At 39.9% G+C, this 15,248-nt stretch overlaps 1 protein-coding gene across 2 annotated transcripts in view; it reads left to right on the top strand.

Moving 5' to 3' along the window:
- Positions 1–15,248, top strand: part of ARHGAP8 (Rho GTPase activating protein 8) — a 60,363-nt gene that overhangs the window by 13,268 nt on the left and 31,847 nt on the right. Inside the window, exons 2-5 of one of the 2 annotated variants that reach the window (XM_032688197.1) lie at positions 3,350–3,447; positions 7,041–7,178; positions 11,913–12,000; positions 14,521–14,652. In XM_032688197.1, coding sequence (XP_032544088.1) covers positions 3,411–3,447; positions 7,041–7,178; positions 11,913–12,000; positions 14,521–14,652 — 395 coding nt within the window. In that variant the 5' untranslated portion in view covers positions 3,350–3,410. Of the gene's footprint in view, positions 1–3,347; positions 3,448–7,040; positions 7,179–11,912; positions 12,001–14,520; positions 14,653–15,248 lie in introns of both variants that reach the window. The other variant, XM_032688195.1, reaches the window with a different exon arrangement.

The raw sequence follows: 15,248 nt of genomic DNA on the forward strand, positions 1-15,248 counted from the left end.
AGTTCCAATTAAGGATAATAGTATGCTTTTTAAATTTGATTGAAATATCCATACATAGCTGTAGAACCTTTTGTAAACTTGCATTGAACTTTTCAAAATATAAATTCTCTAATTGCAAATATTAATTTAGCAACCTGTGTGACATCATCTTTCAAATTATTTGGGGGTTTTTTTTCAGTTTGTTGAATTATTTCAGTAGAGACCTTAAGAACCAGAGTCTTGGTGTCTATTTGTTATTCATGATCTGGCTGATTTTCACCAATGTACTGCCAACAAAGAGTGGCAGGTCAGGAAAGAATATGAAAATAAACTATGTCAAATGCCTTAAATCAGGTGCTTATAAAGAATGTGGAGTTGGTAGACATTGTACAGGAGACACACTGAGGAAAAATACTCTTATTTACTTAAGTAAATACTCTTGATACACTTAAATACTCTTATTACTTAAGAGTAAGCATTCTTATTAAAGATGATTAGCAGAATTTTGATGCATTCTCTTAACCCACATTGGTTTGAACCTTGTTTAGAAGGAAAGGAGGATGGTTTGAATACGTGTTTCAGGAGTACATTATGGACTCAGCTCATGCATTGCTGTGTTTATCAATTCCACGGCGAATTTCCTGCAGTATTGTAAATAATAAAATAATCTCCTGGCACCCCTTTACCTGGTTCTGTATCTGATACCCCTGAGCAGATACAGGGAACTCTCATCCTCTCAAAATGGAAATTGCAGGCTGATGTTCCACCCCCAGCCGTGTCACGCCGTTTAGGAGTAACAAAGGATATCAGTGGAAGGCAAAGAACGTCAGGGGGAAAAAAATGAAGAGAAACCACACTATTTACATTTGAAGAAGAACGTATCTGACAGCTGAGTGAACAAAAAGAAAAGGCATCAGAGGCGCCTGAGCCCTGACAAATGTTGGAGGAATCCCTCGCCTTTTTTTGGCCTCTCGAGTTCATTATCAGGCAGTTCTGCGTGTGACTGCCTCCATTTTCACTAAAATAACACCCTTTTCGCCAGAGTAATATTCTGTTAGGGATGTCAGCGAGTAATAACCTTGCATTTGGAGGAATATGGGACGTGGTGCGTTGTAAAACACCTTCAGATCTCTATGATTAATAAAAGGCCCGCAGCTCAGCTCTTTTCAGGGCTTCTTTTTTTTTTTGTTGTTGTTGCTGCCTTTTTGGAGGGGCGAGGTGGGGAAGGCGGTGAACCTGAGGATGCGCCAGGAACAGCGATGGGTGGCGTGGGAGGCTCTTCGGGAGATGATGTTATCTCCCAGGACCAGGGAACGCCGCGGTCAACCAGGGGGCTGCACCACCCTGGAACTGGAAACTTTTCCAAGCGCTGCCCCGGGGGAGCGGCGAGCTGGCAAAGCAGGCAGAGGGTTTCTTCCCCGCTGCCCTTGTTCCTCGATTCCATGGGAGTCATTCCTATCGTCCCAATAACTTCGTGCGTGGAAAATGTTCGCGAGTGTCTCGGTGCCGTGGGAGTTGCTCTCACTCGGGCAGTAACTTCGCTGCTTTCCAGCGGGTTTTGGGAGAGATTTAAATCTACCCTCCCTAGAGGGAGCCACTTCTTCTAACTCTATCAGTAACAAATTACTATGAAGAACAAACTGGTTTTTGCTCCATGCTATGTTACAGAAGGGTTGTATTTCTTTTTTCCTTCAAAAAGGGCTTTTTTTTTTCCCTGTTCCATCAATTCTTTTAGGCTTTCGTTACTGACATCACGTGAAAAGCATTTTAGTGTCAAAGATACAGCCTAATTTTTATGGCTTATGATTCGATTTATGATTTATGGTTAAAATTCGATAGGCTGGAAAGGCCTGGTGTAAATAGACACTTTAGAAGGAAGAGCCCTGTTTCCCTACAAGAGCTTTGGAAAATATTTGGCTGGGATGAAGTTTGTGAAGCTCAGAGATATTGAACATTGGTTTTATTTGTTCTGAAAATTTGGCAGGTGGTGGTCAATGAAAACTACACTGGAAAACATAACAGAAAAATAAGTCACGAAGAGCTTCTTGTGATTAAGTTCCACTAAGTGTTGTTAAATAAAATTAATTTTTAATTATTGTTTTAACAATAATAATAATACAAATAATAACCTTAAAATGACAGTGGAATTATGGTTCTGAATACCATGTGGTGAAATTAGCATGAACTGAAATACATCGGGCCCAGAACTTCTTTCTTTTTTTCTTTTAAGAATATTGGTGCTCAGTGAGAAATTGAGTAATTTTCCATTTTGAGCTTAATGGGACTTTTCCCTGTGTATGGACTTTTAAACTGAGTTTCTTGTAAATGCAGGTAATTGTTTTCAACAAGGAACAAATAAGATTGTTACAAAATAATTGCTAAATGTTAGAAAATCTTCTAAGTGGTGGAACCTGCAGCAAGCAGGCAAACTCTCTGGGTTTTTTTAAGGTCCAAAATACCAGTTTCAGTGATTTGAAGGAGCAATACAAACTCCAGCCTCTCGGCAGAGGAGAATAACGTGCTTGTGTTTGCCTTTTTTCAAGGACCAAGCCATGGATTTGCCTATTTTTTTTTTTAACATGTTCAGATGATACCAAACTGGTTTAAACCAAGGGGGTTAAACTGAATTCAAAGGAGAGTTACAAAAGCTCAATTTCTTTCTCACTTCCACACTCGAGTCTGGGGTTTTAATTTAAAGGAAGCACTCATTTGGGTTTTTGGAGCAGCTGCTTGGGGAAACAGACCTTCTAAATCATGTTTTTCTCTCCCGATGCTCACTTCGGGTGCGTTCCTTAATATTCTGTTTGCAGAGCACTCCACAGAGCGTTTCACAAAAAGCAGTGATTATGCAGGAACTGCTGCTTTTTCAGGTTTTTTATATGTTAATGCTCACTTGAAATTTTCATGAAGCTCTTTCATGTGAAATGTGAGGTATAGAATGTTTCCTGTAATGAAACTGAGAATTGCTATAGAATAAGTGACTTGGTGAGAGGGTATGGAGTGTATAGATCATCTGCACTAAGGAAAAAAAGAAGTTTTGAGTTGTTTCCAGAAGTGAATCAGTCCGAAATTCTGATGCTTGTCATTAAAAATGTGTAATATATAAGCATTTTGTGTAACAACCCCCCAGAAAGAAAAACAGGTCAATTTGTTCGAAGTCTTATTATTAATTCATAGCTTTTCCTTCTTTGGATTGCTGCTTTAAAATACTTTTATAATACTTAGTAAGAAAATGGTGGCCAAGTGCTGACGAGACTTTTCCCCTGCAACAGTGGGATTTCTGAGCTGCTTATTTGTTTTCCTTTTATGTTTGTTTAGTGGATAAAATATGCCACATTATCAAAGCAGCTCCTTTTGTTTCTTTTTGTAGGGCTGACCCAAGGACCATTTCATCCTGCAAGGTCTGCACAGACTTGTTCCTGAGGGGAAGCATGTCTGAGATTGACTATGAGAAGCTGGCTGAAATAGGTAAATATTTTTTATTACACCTCAAACGGCATCTGTGCAGAGTTACAGGTGATTTAATGGAGCATCCTCAGTAAACAAGAGGCTTCTCCAACGTTTTTTAATCCTTGTTGGAGCAATCCAAGCTGAGTTACAGCCTCTGTACTGGTGTGTACCTTATTAAAGCCATTAGGGCTGAAGGTTGGTTTAATACCTGCAGCTTTTGTGACTGATGGGTGGTGCAATTCCAGGCTGTTGGAATATCACCATCACCACAGTTGTGGCACAAATGGGAGTCATTTCTCTGAGCAGACAAGTGTTGGATGAGCCCAGAAACTGCTGCCCTGCATGGTACTTCCAAAGGTGTCCATCCAGAGGAGCAGTACCACCACGGCACCGGGGCATCAGCATTTTGAAGGATCAGCATCACTTTTTCCTTTTTTTCCCCTGGAGTTTCTGAAGATGCCAGGCTGGAGCCCAGAGCAAGGGTCTTCCAGATGCCCCCTATGAGAAATAAATAATCTGGTTTTATTATAAGCAAAATTAATTTAGTGGAAAACAAAGGGTGGTGGGATTTTCTTTTCTTTCATTTAATTCCAAGGTTTTTTTTAGGCAGCCTCATGGAGGCTGGAAGGTGAAAGGCCTGTCTGGGCCTGATGCCAGGGAAAATGTTGTGGTCAGGATAGGGAAAATATAAAAATGGGAAAATATACCCCAGCCACATGGCCAGCCTTTGTGTGCAGAGAAACCCCTCTGTACATGCACAGGGGGGTACATCATCAATCAGTCAGGAGGGAGGGTGACACCCCCTCCTGAGTTCGAAAAATTACTTTTTAAGGTAAAATACCTGTCACCTGTCAAATATTTAACAGCTTATCTAACCAAGAGGGTACAAAAAGGGCGCGTTTTTCAAAGGGGGTGTGCTTTTTCCAGGCCATGTGACTTGGGATTGCACCCCCAGCGCTGCAATAAAGAATTTCTTGCTGCGATTTTCCTTGTCCCGCAGGTATTTTTTTGCCGTTTCATAAACTGAAAGCAAGGATTTTTCCTGCAGCCCCACCTCAGCCTGCCTTTCTCTGTCCCTCGCCTCGGATTTCACCACTTCATGACTTTCAGGAGGGGCTGGGTGGCCTTTGCACTCCTGGGGGCTGATCCCAGAGCCATGGAAAGCAGTTGTGCTCCTCAAGGCGAGCTCTGGATCAGGCCCCTCCCGTTGTCTCCCAGGCTGGGTTAAAGAGCAATAACAGATGATCCTCTGCTGCAGTTTGTGGAGCAGGACAATAAACTCCTCTGTCACTTGCAGGAGAAAAAATAGAGCTGAGGTCTCCCTCAGTTTGGAAAATAATTAATTTTATTTGTGTTTATTACGAAAACTCTCTTGAGCTGCAGTGCCCTTGTTGTCACATTAAGAAAAAAACCGAATCAAACAAAAAAAAAATCGAAACAAAACCCAAACAAACAAACAGAAAAAAACCAAAACCAAATATACAAAGAACCATCTTGCTGGGTCAGGGCCCTCCAGCTGTTCAGCAGCTGTGGTTAGTGCTGGGACTCCTTTAGTGCCTGGGAATAAGTGCAGTACAAATGGCTCTGTGCATTTCTTTTGCTTCTCGGGTTCTTTGGCCCATCCCAGAGCCAGGTTGGCTGTTTCTGTTATGTTTAACCTGAATATACACTTCATTTTAAGAGCACCTGTTAAGTTTTCAGTGGGTTATGGTAAATGGTTCACAGCTCCCTCTCCACGTCCCCACAGACTGGCATTTACTGTTCTTTTCTTCTCTCTCCCCTTTGAAACTTTTTCTTCTTACAGGGCTCAGACGTGGATGAAAAAAAAAATCAAAAAACAAAATAGTGTTTTCCTTGTTCTGAGTTTTAATTTTTTTAAAAAAAATTATTTATCTGCTACATTATGTTCATACTATTATTCTTCCCAGCTCTTGGGACAAAAACATTCTTTAAAGTGAAAGAATACTTTTCCAGGTAAGGTTAGTGTAGCTTTTTATGTATGATACACTTTTAAAGGTACAAAAATACACATTTTGGAAACAATAAGAATTTAAACTCTTTTAATGTTTCTAAAGAGGACTCTAATGTTGTATTTCTAAAGGCAAGTGAATTTTTTTCCTATACAACCGCTGATTTGTTGTTTGAGAAGGTTTTTATGAATTCAGACATAAAGAAATGTAAAAGTAGTACACATGTTCCTGACTCCTCTGTGTTTTTGAGAAGCACGGCCACGAGTGGCATTTTTCATCCTTGTGAAATGCCTTTTTTTGGTACAAATCACGTTAAAAATGAAAATGAGACAGTAAAGCTTCCGTGTGGCTGTTTGCAGGATAGAAAGATACTGAGAAACTGTGAGTGGAAGGGCATTCCAAAATACTTAGTGCGAGTTTTTCTCTAACACTTATTAGCTACTGGCACATAAATCTGGCTGAAATCAACATTTAATTCATTTTCTCTGCCCCGCTGGGCCTTGCATGGTGGTCAAGGCACATGAAACATGCAGATGATGAGGAGACAAAATGTTCTAGAAGTACTTTTTAAAGTGGCAATAATCATGTTTGAGGTTATAGAATCATGGAACACCAGGCTGGAAGGGGACCTAAAGGGTCATGTGGTCCAACCTTTCTTAGCAACAGCACAATCTGCAAAAACAGGCCCAGCACCATGTCCAGCTGCATCTCCAAAGTGTCCAAACTGACAGACAAACCTGTTAATTCTACCTTATTAAAACCTGAGTGATAAAAAGAGATGGATGGTGTACAAGGGCCGGTGCACCTTATCAGAACATTAGTTTTTCTCTTTACATGTGCCTAATACACACTTGTGTATTCGTGTGTCCCTTTAGTGTTGTTCCCCTCAGGTTCTAGCAAACACTCATTTGAGAAGCACAGAAGTGATGGTAACTATCCCAGAATCTGAGCATTTGGATATGGATGCAACACCAGCTTTTTTTGAACCTTACAACAGTTTGGGAAAAGCTTGGGGGAGGAATAAAAAGGCAAAACTAAACCAGAAGTCCAGGAACAAGATTGATTAACATTGTGTCGCTCGTTTCAGTACAGAGTAAATTTTAATTCTAGGATTTAGTCCAGAATCCACTGAAATTGGGGGAAGGATGGCCATTTTGCTGGGATTTTGAGCAGAAATTCACACCTTTGCTTGGCCTCTAGTTGGAGTTTAGGCTGCTTTTCATATTCCAGGTTCAGAAGGTTGAAGGATTTCAAGGAAACTGGATTTTGGGGGTGGTGAGACAGAGATTTGTTTACAATTCACTCCCTTTATGCCAATAATGAGTTTGCTCTTGGAGAGGATTCACAGGAGGTGTTAATGGGGAGTAGCTGTCAGTGCATGTGGTAGTGAACTGAAACTTTGACTTCTCTGTTTGGGCAGCCTTGAAATAAAAGGCAAGAAGCTGGAGATTAAGGGAGTGTTAAAAAAATGATGAGACAACACCAACAGTCGTGATTAGCAGGGTCACAGACTGATTTGTAACTGTGACAAGTAGCAATAAAGGCCCGTGTTTTTCTCAAACTGAGCTAAAATTCCACCCTTCAACAATGTATTGGAGGCAAGAGCTTGTCTCTGCTCACGTGTTCCTGTTGCTCCTGCAGAACTGCAGAAGGATGAGGCAGACGACACACAGGCAGGGCAGGAAGGAGCATTTACACCTCCACCACCTGAGGATCCTGAGCTAAACCTCAATCACCCCTATTATGATGTTGCAAGACATGGCATCATCCAGCTGGCAGGTACGTTTGGAAAATCGTGTGGCTTTGCCTCAGTGCCCGATTTATCCCAGTTTTCTCCCTGTGCTCCAGGTGATACACGGGAATCACGTGGGTGCTTTCATCCCTCCTCCTGGAAAGCAGCTGAATGTGAACTCAGGGCTTTTCTGCAGGTGAATTATGAGCCGAACTATTTGAGCTTAATCTTGCTTTAAAATATGACTCTAGCCATATATTATGATCTAAGGCCTAACTGTGACTGGAACAGATCTGTTCTTCATTTGTGATAAGCTGTTTTGTTTTCTGAATCACCTGAAGTGTTGTGTAGCCACACATAATCATTTTTCTTGTCTGCCCAGCCAAAGAGATATGGCTTAGTGTACAAAAACTAACAAAAGGCAGCAAGGAAACAGTTGACATGAATGCTAACTGCATTTATCATCTGACTTTCTGCTGTGACTTGGAGAGAAGTTATGGATCCGTAGCTTATTTCAGTATTGCATCCTTTCATGTTTACAGTTATTTATTTTTAAAATATCCTGGCAACATGTGAGACATGCAGCCATATTTATGATATAAAAGCACCTCTTTAAAGTATGCATTGACTATTTTTTTTCCTTCTGGCTTATTTTTGGCATCAAAGTGCTGTTAAAATAGCATTAAAAATCACAATCCTGAGCTAAAGAAATTAATACAATAAGAAGCAATCAGTGGTCTTTAACATCCATCCTAATGAAGTCTAAGATTGTGTTGCATTGTGCACAATTTTTTGTACCTCATACTTTAGGTACTAAAGCCTAGATTAGGATTTTTTTAGGAAAATTATGAACTAAGGTTATACAGAGATACCTTCCTGAGGTCAAGCCATGATGCCCCAGGTGAACATCCACTTAGCAAAACCAGTCCTCTGGTGAGGGATGATTGACTAGGGCAGAGAAATCTGTGGGAATTTGACTTCTGACTTGGAGTGGGAGGACAATTTTACCCACTGAAGGTAGTTACACACAAGAATTACCTTTTACCTCCTTCAAAACTAAGGCCCCAATATAAGACTCAAATCCACAAGCAGGGGAATAACAATTCACAATCCTGTGATTCAAAAGCTGCTACCCATTAACTCACAAGGATGTTTCTCACTCAAGCACTGGTTTTGTGATGGGTAAAATAATGAAATATGATAGTTTTACTTACTATCAAGAAAAAAAACCCCTAATTTTCATAGTCTCAGAAGGACTCTGTCATTTCATTTGGAAGTTAAAATGGTGGGGGAACTCAAAAAAGGGGAAGGAGTTCGGAATTAGAAATCTACTGGCACAGCTCCTTTTGAAAATCCCTGCTTTTATGGCTGGTGAAACAGAGAACACGTGGTGGGGATGGAGCCCTTTGCTGGGCACTCCTGCCTGGCTCCATCTTTGGAATGTGCCTTATTCCTGTGCCAGAGAATGGGAATTGCTTCAGCAACAGTGGAGTGAAAGCCACAGTGGTTTTTTACCTACCTGTAGCTTCCGTGGTTTCATCTTGGAACTTGCTCTGTGTCAGTGTTTGCTTGGAATAAAGTCCAAACATTGGATATACTCCTGGTTTAAATACACAGGAGCAAATCTTCCTGAAATGTTCGATTGCCTCTGATGGTTTTGTCCTTAATACTGAATTTTGTAGGAGAAAAACAGTCCCTTAGCCATTGTTTAAGCCCAGAAAAGAGTGGCCTTTACCTGCCATTTCAGTCAGAAATATTTGATGAATACTGAATTGTTCTGCATATGAATGCAGAACACAGAGAAGGTGAAATAATACCCTCCACAAAAAAAATTACCTCCCCATCCCCAGAGTTTACTGGGCTGGAGACATGTTTGAATGCTCTCTGGATTTAAATTCGAGTGAGGAAGGGATGAGCTCTTCCTTTCCCATCCTGGAAGAGGCCAGTCCCTTTTGAAACAGCTTTTAAATTGTTTGTACCCGGTTTGTAATGGTTTTCATCTCTTTGAATGACACAAAAAGTATGATTTCAGTGCTTGAAGTGATTGTGTTAAAGTAATTCAGGAAGCTGTTTCTTCATTTTTATTCCGTGATTGAAAGACAATGAGATGTATTGTTTGAAATGACTGAAGAAAAAGAAAATTTTGAGTGAAAATATTTGCAGTAATTTATCCATCTCTTGCAGTCACCTAGTTTCCAACAGTTAATTAAAAAAAAAACAACCTAAAATTCCTTCTTGCTTCTCGTAAGTTAAAATTACTTATACCTGCTTTCCATAACAATAGTTTTGACTCTATGCAAAGGGGATTTTTTTGAGCTGCATTCACACAGTGTGAAAATACAGTTAATTAAAACAGAATAGAGGACATTTTAAAAATACGTAAGCTTTATTAATTGTTTATTAATTAGAGATTTAGTTATGTCACAAATACCAGTGTGCAGCTGATGACTCCAAGCATGTGTAAACAGTGCTGCTGTGCTGGTTCTTTTTATTTCTATTTTGAGGGAGAAGTTCCAATTTGTTGCCTAAAAACAAGCTCAAGGTTGTTTTTCCTATTCATTCCTGATGCATCAAGCTCCCTAATTTTCTCTGGTTTGCTTCTATAATATGATTGCTGACAACTTTTTGCAGTGCCTGAATTTGAATGTATTCTTGTTTCATAGGACTCTGTTTCTAATGCTTGTGTTTTCATCAACTGCCAGTGACATCCTTTTATGTATTAAATAAAACTTTTTAATGGAATCCAAGCCATTATTGTTATAAATCTTCATTTCCCTTCTTGCTTTTCTAGTTACATTTAAAGGTTTCAGGTATCCAGCCTGGGCCTTTGCAGAGACTGTGCACATTTATCTTCAAGATCCAATTGATTTCATGCCCCTTTTTGATTCTGAACCAGTGCATTAGGAACTGATTAGAGTAGAATGTAGATCAGACTGTGAAAGGTGAAGTTGTAATTTAGTTTTTGTAACATGTGAGGAGAAACTGTAGTGAATTATCTAATAAGCCTAAGGCACAAGTCCCAATAATTTTCAGTCCATCTCAGTGACAGCTTTGCTACTTCTTGCAATACCTTCAGGAGCAGGGGTAAAGGCTGATACCAATGGAAAGAATTTCCTGCTCTAGTGAAGAGGGAACTTGTCTGAGTGATAAAAACATGTTTTCAAATCCTTCAGGCAGGAATTGAACTTGGATTTTCCCAGTTCTGCACCAGTTTTTCTCTTGCTTCTTTCTCCAACTATTTTCTTCTCAGAATGGGAAAGGAAATAAATCCTTATTTACTGCATTTCTTGCTTTGAACATCAGACTGTAGGTTGTACTGTCTTTTTTAAAGACAAAACTGAGTTAATTATATCAAAACACATGGACATGCTTTCTTACTGAAACCCCAACCCTCAGCCCTGCACATGACCATGCCCAAGAGTTTTTTTGTCTGGGTCTTAATTCAAGCAGTCAAATGTGACCAACAGTAACAATTAGTGACTCATTTAATAATTTATCTGGAAACCTTTCTATGGTTTATTTTGCTCATACCTCTCACAGATGAAATGTTCTGGAGTGCATTGTGACATAGCAGGTTTTTTTCCCCACAAACAAGCTGTGATTTAGAAAGCAATCTTTTACTAACATTTTAATTTAATTTTAGTACATCATTCATATTAATGCATGTCACATTATAATGCCTTTATAAGTACTCTGAGAATATAAAACAAGACACTTAAATAACTTCAGGAAATAAATTATGGTCTTTTTAAGAACAATATGCTGACATACCTGGGTACATATAATTGTGGTGGTGTGAATGTTCTTCCTTTAGTGGTGCTCAAGCACTTTATTTAACCCAGGAGTGAGAATTTATTTTTAATGTGGGAAGGGACATCAAGCCTCGTGGTATAAAAAAAACCTTTGAGAAAGACAATAAAATAAGCATCCAGCCAAACAAGAACAGGAAGAAAGAATCAGCCAGCAGAGAAAGGAATTTTTTAGGAGTTGAAACTACGCTGCTATAGTACAGCTACTTAATTCGGGGTGAGAGGGGAACAACATAATTATAAATATTGTCTAAAAAACCTCTCAATTCTTTATTGTATTCCTGCTGATATCAAAGGCAAACCTTGATGTTTTAGTGGCAATAGAAGCAAGTATTGAATATCATTTGCTTTGAACATTGAAGTTAGACTAAGAGTGTGTCAAATACTAATTCAGTCTGAACATTTTATGGGGTGTTTCTGTGTTGCCTTAGAAGGAATGGTATCTTTCCTGTAGATACATGGAAAATCATACTTGTATGCCTTGCTTGATGTGTTTTAAATGTGATCTGAATGCAGCAGTGCTTCTGAAAGAGAGGATCTGAGGAAGCTTAAGCTGGTTAAAAACATCTGACAGAGAAGCAAGACAGAGCAGATGCCCAAAGCTCCTGTAGGCAGAGCAGCATTCTAAGAAATTCCGGATATAAAGCATGGAGAGTTTGAAAACGGGTCATTTCCAAGACTGCAAGGGAAAGCAGGCCCGTTTTCTTCCACAGCTGAATGCTGCAAGAGGACTTAAGTGTTCCCTGTGCTGAGCTGAGCACCACCAACCACCTCTGAACATGAACTTCCCTCAGCTTTGCTTCGTCTCTCGCCTTGTGCTCTCCATAGGTCGCGTGGGACTGGACAGGGAAGTCCCACAGCATGTTTTGAGTAATAACAGGGGGTAGAGGTAGCCCCAAACATCACAAGATCCACACCATTCCTCCAGGACTCTCAAAATGAGTTGTCTTTCTTACCTGTTCTGTTCCCCAGGTGATGACAGCTCCGGAAGGAAGGTGATCACCTTCAGCTGCTGCCGCATGCCCCCCTCCCATCAGCTCAACCACACCAGGCTCCTGGAGTAAGTTCCTTTTCATCTCCTGCATGGACTCCTTTACACTTGATAGGAAAAACTCTGTTAGAGAATGAGCTTTCAAGGAGGAGAGAAGCAAGAGGCAAGGAGTGATATTAAAAAAGGGTGTAAGACCTACTAGTGTTAATATGAAGTGAATGAGATGATGATGGCACTGCCAGTTGCCCTGGCTGGAGGAAGCCATTCTCTGTGTGCTGAAATTAACTTGTTTTTATTAAAGAATTCTTATCATATTAAAAAAAAATAAATTCATAATGAGGACGAATGAAAATGAAATTCTGGTATTTTAGTGCTGCATATATATGTTCTCCTGAATAGCTGTATTTGCTTTAATTTGCTATCTTTTATCTCCTAAATCACTCAGGAAGAGCATTGTTTAGTTATTTGCATTCAGTGGGTTTTCTATTTTATAAAAATATCTCCATTTCATTCAGTATGCTACGCTTAACATTTTTATGTGTATCTCACTTTGGGTCTCTCGTGTTAAAAGAGGTTGTGAACAGGTAACTTTACAACATTCTTCTTTATAAACTTCCTGTTTCTGCCTTGTAGTTTGTCACTACAAGGTCTGTTCTGTCGTAAGAGTCCTGTCCTTACTAAGCATTTTAAACCTGTTTGGAGTTCTTGTACAAATGTCCTTGGCAAAATGTTTCAAATGTCAGTATCCGCTGGAAAGGACAGAAGTGCTTTTGCCTCAACTTCCCAGAAAGGGGGAAGGATTAAAACACATTCCTTAGGAAATGGTTTTCAGAGTACATGGGGAGTGTTAGTGCCAGGGAGGAGGGAGAGCCCCACCAGTCACCTCCTCACACAGAGGATCACCTGCAGTGATCAATAGGAGTGTGACAAACTATATTTCTACCAAATCTAGGAACCCTCCTCAGCTCTGGGAGGAGGAGCCTTGATGAAACTCAGGTTTCCAGCCCTTAGGCTCTTCTGGACCTGAAGATTTTACATGTTTTCCTGTATCTGAGCCCACACCAAGTTCACTTGGAGAGTCTGAGCTGAAAGAACTGAAGGCAGGTGTCTGAATGGGGAGGCAGCAATACAGCTATCAAGTCATCTGCTTTTAGCTAGTTAGACTCTGGTGTTGAATCCTGAGGAAAAGCTGCAGAGTAGGCCCTGATTGGTAGGTATTTTGTGATGAAATCACTTAAATAATTGATTTGGTAAAGCTTTTGTAATGCCCCTGCAATTTTACTGCAGCCTTGGAGCAGGTAATCGACTGTAGAAAAATACTGGTTATTGTGTGCCCACAAAACACTCTCAGTTATTTTTAAAAGTACAGATTGTCTGGATGCAATGTGACAAGGAATTTACATGTGGTAAAATAAAATACCAGGCACTCTGTATGTAACAATATCTGTTTAGCTATATTTTAATTTTGAATTCTTCAAAAATAAAAGTCCTGAATGACTGCCACTACTGCTTCTGCCATTAAAATACCATTTAATGCTTAAGTCAGGGATCAAACCATCATTATATTAATTGCAGTGGCAATCTAAAATTTACAATAAGCAGATAAACGAGGCTTTGGGAGGGTAAGAAGTGAAGTTATGGGCTTGTCCATGCAAAGCATAGTCAAAGTGGCCCTGCAGATAGCCCCAGCCTAATAAATGGCACGTGGAACTACCTGCTTTATTGAATAAAAATTGCTTACCTACAATTAAAGGCTCTGTTGCAGAATAAGAAGAGAGCATTGAAAATAACATGAGAAAGTTGAAATCTGACACAGCAAGACACGAGGCCAGATTGCACTGCTCCATCACGGCTTGATTTGAGTCATTGAGCTGTGTAATAGGCCATCCTGGGCTCTTAATTGTGGGACAAAGGGAAGGGAACAGCGTCTAAAGCTGTGCCATAACAGAATGAGCACACGGAAATCTGCTTATAAAGCATGCAGTATTGTTTCAAGATGGGATAAGTAGTGTAGTTCTTTAGTTTAGTTCTAAGGGAAATGATCTATGAACTCAGACACCACAATGCAAACAAGGGAAAGGCAAATATAGTCAAGAAAAGCAGTTTACAGTAACAGGTTGTAATTGGCAGTAATTTGGGGTAATGGATTTTTGAAGGATTTAAAAAGTTTTAAATTGAGAGGAAAAGCCAAGATGTGTTGTTTATTGTTTGGAGAGGGCAAAATGACATTTTTTTGCTTTGTCTCAAAGGAAGGACTTTTACAAAGACCAGGAAAAAGCAAAATAAAAGTTGCTGTTAGTTAAAATGCATCTCTTCAAAAATTTCTTGGCAAACACAGTCCAGTATTGTCTTCATCCTTAAATGATTCATGAGCACCACTGTTTTTGTAAATAAGCACATTCTTTACAATTTCAGGCATTGCAATAATATGGAATTATTTGCCACATTGCCATTAGAGCAAGATGAACTTGCCAAAGACCTTGAAGCAAATATGAACTTGCAGTCACTGTGCAACAGCAGCACAGTCAGTTCTTCAAAAATCTCCTCCAGTAAACTGTCTTAAAACTCCAGTGTTCTCTTTCTCCTCAGGTACTTAAAGTACACCCTGGACCAGTACGTAGAGAATGATTATACGGTTGTCTACTTCCACTATGGCCTGAAGAGTCTGAATAAACCATCTCTGAAATGGTTGCAAACAGCCTACAAGGAGTTTGACAGGAAGTATGGCTCCCAAATATTTGGTTTCCTCTTAGGATTGTGTAATGTCTGTAACGAACTTCCATGAGGGAAGTGGATCTGTCCTGATCCACCCACAGCTGACTGAGCTCATTTTGCCATTGCAGATTCTTACAGTGATGTCAGTGCTGCTGGAAAACAAACACAAAAATAGCTCCTTTCAGGCTTCTGGGATCAAAGGAAAGGGAGGACAGAGGAGAGCACAAAGGACAACAAAATTAGCTTGCATTGAAAGCAAATGTTCAACAGGAATAGTTTCAAAAGAATAGATCTTGGGAGGTTTACGGCAGAGGCTCAGTAAAGTCTTTTGGACATTTAATTGTAATCTAGGAAACTGTGAAGAACATAAACTTCCACACAGTGAGCAGATTTTGCCCCTCACTGCAAGGGTACGAAACAAACTTCAAAGGGAAACTTCAGTAAAGCAACTCAGGTGTTCTGCTTGTTGATCTTCATTGTGGATTTTGGGTCCTCGTCCACACCAGTGCCAGTTGCACAGGATCAGTTGTTTGCTCGTGTGCTGTTTTCATGCACAGGGCCCAGTTAAAAACCAAAAGGAAAAACTGCAATCTCTGAGTTGG

Source organism: Chiroxiphia lanceolata, chromosome 5 (assembly GCF_009829145.1).
Source record: "Chiroxiphia lanceolata isolate bChiLan1 chromosome 5, bChiLan1.pri, whole genome shotgun sequence".
NCBI lineage: Eukaryota > Metazoa > Chordata > Aves > Passeriformes > Pipridae > Chiroxiphia > Chiroxiphia lanceolata.